We start from the raw sequence: 7,477 nt of genomic DNA, 5'->3' as shown, positions 1-7,477 counted from the left end.
ATACATTAAAAAATGATATCTCAAAAAAATTTTAAGAAGTGGTATCTCAAGTTGTTGTCTTTTTAATATTCTAAAGAGTATCTTTCAGCTCATCTCAGGGAAACATATGGAACAAAATTTCATTTTGTCTTAAATTATAGAATAATGTTCGTTTCCTCGGAACTGGATTTTTTCATAAAAATTAAAACAATTTTTTTCTTTTTGATTAAATGAAATATTGCTAACTGAAGACAGTTTGATATGGTGAGAGAGATGTCAGACTGGTAAAAGGTATGTGGCCCGATTTAAGACAAACATTAAAATCTTTTAAAGAACAATAAAACATATCTTACACCCTTAAAAAAAGTTGCTTGTGTACTCAGATGTCTATATCAAAAGGAAACATGTTCAGACTTAGCTGTGGCAATCAGCATGATAGCAATAAGAATAAATGTCACTGGGGCTGGTGAGATAGCTCAGCAATCTAAGAATCTGCCTGGAAAGCACAGGTACCCGGGTTCCATCCCCAGTACCACATGCCGTGCCAGTCCAGGGCCATGCCAGCCACTGAGAGCAGGTGTGGTGGCACACACCTGTGATCCCAGTGCTGGGAAGCCTGAGACAGTAGGATCGCTATGAGTCTAAGCTGCATGGTGAGCCCATGTACCAAATAAATAAATTTTTTTTATAAAAGAATAAATGTTACCAGTAGCACAAGTTGAATGTCTGAAATGCTTGGCATCAGAACTATTTTAGATTTTTTTTATTTTTAAATATTTCTATATAAATAATGTTATATCTTCAGGTGAGACCCACATCTTAATATGAAATTCTCTTATGTTTCATATACATATACATATAGCCTGAGGTGATTTTATACTGTATTTTTGGAGTTGCCTTTTGGCTGCAGTCTGTCACATAAGGCCATGTTTAAAGTTTTCTGCCTGGTGTTATGTCAGAACTCAGAAAGTTCCAGATTTTTGAGCATTTTAGCTTTCAGATTGTTAGAGTGAAGGTCTTCAATCTGTATTATCTTAATAGTAGTTTTTCCTCTGTGGTGGTTTCAGATTGAGAAACTGGATGCCCGAGGGATCCAGCTTGCTGCTCTCTTTATGAGTGGAGTCGACACAGCTCTGTTTGCTAATGATGCCTGTGGCCAACCTGTCCCTTGGGAACACTGCTGCCCCTGGATATACTTCGATGGCAAGTTGTTCCAGAGCAAGCTTATTAAAGCAGGCCGAGAGCGAGTATCCCTGGTTGAGCTCTGTGATGGCCAGGTATGAGCACTTTGTGCAACTAGTAAGGGCCATCTCTGATGTGCTGTGGGGGTGAATGAGTTGGCAGAGAGGGAAAAAGAGCTAGAACACTGGGAAGGGGAGAACAGCACTCAGGAGGCAAAGACAAGAGGATCGCTGCGAGTTCAAGACCAGCCTGGGCTGCAAAGTGAGTTCAAGGCCTGCCTGAACTACATAGTGAGACTTTGTCTCAAGAAGACCAAATAAAAAAGAAGAATATGACCTTACCCTAACTTAACATGATCACTCAAGGCCATATCTGATATATACTTGCTATATTTTTTTATGAGCTGGAAGTATTTCTTCCCATGAAATACTCTGATATATTATATGCCTTTTCTCCAACTTTGGGATTTCATTTCCCTTATTTATAAAAAACATAAGACATTTTTGCAAGTGATGATATTTCTTTTTTTATATATTTAGTACAGGGTCTCCAGGGTCTCATTACACAGATCAGATTTGCAATGATCCTCTTGTTTTCAGCCTCCCAAGTGCTGGGATTACAGGTGTGCACCAGCACGCCCAGTCTCAGCGAGCAATAAAGGCAGAGCCGGCACTGCATGCCAGGGATCAAACCCCAGGCACTGAGCCTGCCTAAGCATGTGCTTTAGTCTGCTGAGCTATCTGGCCCACCCTGATGATGATATTTCTTACAAAAGAATCTATGTTTAGCTAAATGCAGTGGTACATGCTTGCAATTCCAGCTACTTGGGAGACTGAGGGAAAAGGACTGCAAGTTGAAACCCAGCCTGGGCAATTCGTTGAGACTTGTAGCAAATAGAATTTACAAAGAGCTTGGGATGTAGCTCAGTGGTAAAATGCTTGTACCAGTCACTAGATTCATGCTCCAATATTGGGGGGATATATATATATCATATACAAATATCATATATGATATATGATATTTGTATATATTTATTTATACAGCAGTAAAGTCTTCAACAGAAAAAAGAAAAGAGATAAAAGAGGCTAGCCAGGAATGGGAGGATGCATACCTATACTCCCAGCACTCAGGAATCTGGGCAGGCAGAAGAATCACAAGTTGGAAGCCAGCCTGGGGTGCATAGTGAGTTCAAGACCAGCCTGGGGAAAACAAAAAAAAAAGACTATCCTGAATTATATAGCAAGACCCTGTCTCCCAAAAACAAAAATAAACAAACAAAAGAAATGGAAGAGAGTAGTAAAGCAGATGACAGTAGAAGCAAAGGCACTGGGTATAGTGATGTACACCTATAATCCCAGCACTCAGGAGGCTGAGACAAGAGGATCACTGTTAGTTCTAGGTCAGCCTGAGCTACATAGTGAGTTCAAGTCCAGCCTGGCCTGCATAGTCAGATACTGTCTCAAAAAAAAAATTAGAAGCAGAATTTTTGTAAGAAAACCTCAGAAAAGTTGAGATAAAACAAAGGTTAAAAGTAATCTTTTTCCCATTTGAGGGAGAATGAGCTAAGGGACCAGAGCACAGGTTAGCAAACTACTCAGTCTGTTGCTTCTTTTATGGAATACAACCCACCCCATTTTTATAAAAATGTTATTGGAACTGGGGTCATATTTATTCATTTGTATATTATCTGTGATTGTCTTCATGCTATAGTGGCAGAGTGAGGTAGTTGTGCCAGAGATACTGTGATCCACAAAGCCTGAAGTGCTTATTTTCCTTCTCTTTCCAGAAGAGGTTTGTAAATCTCTGGATCAAACATTACACAGTTGTCCTGGGTAGAGCTCAGTCTCCAGTCCTCGAAATGAGAGAGAAGGCTAAATTTGATTCTGCTGCCTGTCCTTGGCTGAGCATGTAGCTCCGTGGTAGAGTGCTCATCTAAATAAAGAAAAATATCACACACAAAAATTTATGTAGCTTAAAGGTACAAGTCCCTGGATGTGATCACCAGCACTGCAAGCAGACCTAGTCCATTGCTGTCTATGTAATAGGCCATCAGTGAATTCCTACTATTGTATTTGTTGTCATTGGGCTATCTAATATGGTTCACAGGCCCTGGATCAGAACTAATATGGCAGTAGTGCAGTTTCATGGGAAGAGTGGGAGCTTTCCTGTCACAACAGGCTTCCTGAGCCTGTAACCTGGAGTCAGTTAACTCCAGGCCTCAATTTCTTTAGGAGGAATACAACTCTGAGGCTTTACCAAGTATATTCAGTACTCTTCTTAAAACATGGGAGAAAGGCCAGCCAGACAACTCAATGGACTGAAGTGCCTGCTTAGGCAGAACGCAGTGGCTGGGATTTGATCCCCACTGTGCTGTGCTGACCCCACCCCCAAAGCAAGCTGAGACAGGAATTGAGACTGTGCGTGGTGGCACACACCTGTAATCCCAAGGTTTGGGAAGTGGAAAACAGGATGATTACTATGAGTCCAATCTGTATAGTGAGACCCTGTAGACCCTATATTAAATACATTTTAAAAAAAACATGGGAGAAGTTCAAAAACAATAGTTGTTGTTATTCTCTTTTTCACTTAAAGGCTGACTTGGCAACCAAAGTGGAAAAGATGAGGCAGAGTATCCTTGAAGGAGTCAACATGAATCATCCACCACCTTCAGCTCTACTTCCATCACCTGCTTTTATACCCCCCATGGTGCCCTCTCTCTACCCTGTTTCACTTTATTCCCGAGCTATGGGCTCAATGCCACCTCACCCTCAAGGAAGGAGCCGGGGATTTGCAGGTTAGTACCTAAAAATGAGATATTTCCTATGTAATTTATTTTATAATAGGCCATCCAGTCAACCATGGTGACAAATGCCTATAATCCCAGTACTCTGGGGGCTAAGGCACGAAGATCACTGTGAGTTCACGGCCATCATAGGCTATCTAGTGAGTTTAAGGCCAGTCTGAACTACATACAGAAGCCCTGTCTCAAAAAAATGAAATTACCCATCCAGTACTTATTGCCAGTTACAGAATCTATTGTTTTCATATAAAATTTATCTCACTTACATTTTGTGTTTTCTGGTAGTTTGAAGAAGTCTGACTGAGATAGAGGGATGTGCCCTAGGAAAGAAAATCCATTCAATTTCTAGGCCTCTTTCCATTAGCAGTGGTTGAGTCATTGAGAACCAACAAAAACTCATGCAGTGATGTGAGTCACTTTATTATTTTGAAAACTCATATGAACTCATATAAACTGCATCTTCTTGGTGGTTGTTAATTCATTCACTCCTTATAGACAGATATACCTAGGAGCTTGCACAAAGTGGCCAGTGATGAGAGATAAAGATACCTTGATGTGACCATTTCCACCCTGAGGTTAGACCTGATATGTTTTTCTTCCATCCACTCCAGAAGTATGGAGATAAATGTCACTGTTCATACCCACAAAGAAATGCAGCTTAGCAGATAAAACACACAAATACATACACAAACATGTACATATACACATTGTTTAAATTATGATACCTGATCTGCTTAACAATGAACGGACAAGCATACTGAGGTAGCTCAGATACTGGTGCTGATACTTCAAACAACCTGTCCCCATGTGACACAGGTTATTTTATTTTATTTTATTTGGAGGGGATACCAAGAATCAAACTCAGGACTGTATGCTTGCCAGGCTATATCCCCAGCCTAAAACAGGTTATTTTAATGGGGAACATTTTAACATAACATAGCAAGAATCTGTGATCGAGTGACAGGGTCATTTCTGTGGCTGAATGGTGTGTGTTGTCTATGTGTTACTGTTAAAAATAAAGTTGTATATATGCTGATACCTGTGAACTAAGCAACTGCACTGAAGATAGCAATGTGTAATGGTAGGGTCATGCTTGCAATGCCTGTCATTCTGGTCTTCTAAATACGTACTGCTTCTAATGTCATATCAATTACTGCTATACTGTCTCTCAAGTAAATATTTGACTTTAAAAAAGATAATAAATGAAAAGAGACAAGGAAAAAATGTCATAGGACTATCCTGCTACAATGCTGTATATGGGTAGATTTCTAAATTTCTGTGTGAAAATATGTAATTGTTTATTCCTATTTTTAAATATTTTTATTTTTTATTTAGTTTTTCTTCACATTCTGTAGGGATTTAAAGTTTAACATATCAATAATTGATGGAAAATACTTGTTCCATGTTATATCTAAGATGCTTGATATTCAGACATATAATGAGATTAAGCTCAACTGTCTATGTTATAGGATAATAATATCATTAAGCTTCTCTCTTGGAGGGTTAACAACTTAAGTTTGCAGACCAAAATTAGAGGGAAAAAAAGGGCTACAAGGACAGTCAACATTTTGGCCCTAGCCATTCAAGGTCACTGAGGACTCAGGATGTAAGAGAACCTGTACTGTAACATCCTGTAATTCAGTTGTGTCCCAAATTTTCTGATCACGGAGATTATGGGGCCAAAGAGGAAAGGGATCGATGATGTAAAGTGTGCCTAAGGAGAGTCACATGGAGAGAAAACATTCTCTCAGCCTTTCACAGAGAGCAAATTGGCCAAGCAATGGCTGTGATTCGTCCACATGGCTGACACTGACAAAGGATCTACAAACTGCGGTACAGGGTTTCAGGATAAATCCTGAGGGGATTTCACTGACCTTTTCGAATACAAAAGTTACATTTCTTGTTATATAGATCCTGCTTTATCTTCGTCTTAACTGCCAGCAGAAAAGTATAAAAACGAGGTATAAAAAGTAAAGCCATATTAATATGCTGAGCTGTAAAAGACGCAAGTCAACAACTTCTGACATTGCCAGTCCTATGGATAATCCACTAGTATTATGGACTGCTGAACTATATTGGATTATTTTGCTGAATTCATGCACCTACAATATATAAATGGCAATGGAATACCCATCTCTGACAAAACTAAACAAAAAAGGGGTATATAAATGAAAGAACATTTTGTATCTGTATATAAAAAATAGTCAAAATAGATATACAGCTACTTTCTCTTAATTCAATGAGAAGAAAGATTTGTACTAATAGTATTTGGACGGAATATCATATCTGCATCTTGTACTATGAATAACTACTATGAAGGCAACAATATGCAATGTATTATTGTAACTATCCTACTAACCTGTTTTGAAACTGTCTCATTGCTATTTGTTTCTCAATAAAATTAATAAAAAAATAAATAAAAATAAAGTTGAAAGCTGAAGTTAGATTTTTTTAGAGTCATAAAATAAAGGCTGGATATTTAGCTCAAGGATAGGCTTAGAAAAGCAGTGTGGAAGTTTGTTTCTGATAGCTCACAATTTAGACATATAATGATCAGGTGTTAACAACCATGGAGCCAGCCATTCCATCCCTTTAATGTGACTTTACAGGCCTTCTCTCAGATCTTATATGTTTACTTATTATGTAAATCTCCAAAGACACCTTAAGGCCATGTTCTCCATAGGGGCTAGCCATTGCCTCAGCTACAGTAATGCTTCGTGTCCAGTTACTGCTAGTTCGTGTCCAGTTACTGTCTCCTGAAAGGCAGATCCCTCAAAGCAAGTTTTTCTGTCCCACCTAGGAATAGTTTCCAGCTCCTTGGAATGCACTTTTGTTTAAACAAATGTCTCTTTACTAATAACCTACTGAGTTAGGGTTATTAACCTTTAATTTATTTTCATAAACTAAGAGGCCTACCAGAACTCTATATTCTTTGAAGGCTTCCTGTTGTGAAAGATTACAAAACGCAACCATGTTTGAGTACTCATACATACAAGTTAGAATTTCTTTTGTTCTAAGGATACACTGTGTGATCTTGTCTGGAGGTGATTCTGGTTTTCAAGTGTTGCTAATCTTGCTTTTTAGTTATAAATTAATGTTTAGTTGCTTTTTTTTCTGTTTGGTTGTCTAGCTGTTCCTATGTGTATTGTGGTGGGTGTTTCTTCTGAAAGTGGATTTTGGGCCAGCGAGATAGCTCAGCGGACTAAGCACCTATTTAGGCAAGCACAGGGACTAATAAGATTCAATCCCCAGCACCACATGCCCTGCGCACCATCAAGTGCTGGGACAGTCACAGAGTCTGGGTGTGACGACACACTCCTGTAATCCCAGCGCTCGGGAGGTTGAAAACAGGAGGATCACTACGATCACTGTGTACTGAGACCCTGTACCAAATACATTTTTTAAAAAAGTGAATTTGGCCTGTGTTTTCCAGTAACTCATTTTTTTCTTTTTTTTTTCAAAGTTTTAGTGATAAACAGCAATGAGACAGTTTCAAATCTAATCGGAAGTACAGTT

At 38.9% G+C, this 7,477-nt stretch overlaps 1 protein-coding gene across 1 annotated transcript in view; it reads left to right on the top strand.

The window, feature by feature from the left end:
- The window catches only part of Fam120c (family with sequence similarity 120C), a 362,539-nt gene that overhangs the window by 297,199 nt on the left and 57,863 nt on the right, over window positions 1-7,477 (top strand). The window contains exons 12-13 of the mRNA XM_004647578.3: window positions 1,047-1,256; window positions 3,754-3,955. Coding sequence (XP_004647635.1) covers window positions 1,047-1,256; window positions 3,754-3,955 — 412 coding nt within the window. The remainder of the gene's footprint in view (window positions 1-1,046; window positions 1,257-3,753; window positions 3,956-7,477) is intronic.

Source organism: Octodon degus, unplaced genomic scaffold (assembly GCF_000260255.1).
Source record: "Octodon degus isolate 3935 unplaced genomic scaffold, OctDeg1.0 scaffold00314, whole genome shotgun sequence".
In the NCBI taxonomy this organism is placed as follows: Eukaryota; Metazoa; Chordata; class Mammalia; order Rodentia; family Octodontidae; genus Octodon; species Octodon degus.
Note: the sequence above shows the minus strand (reverse complement) of the source record. Positions and strands in the feature narration are given on the sequence as shown.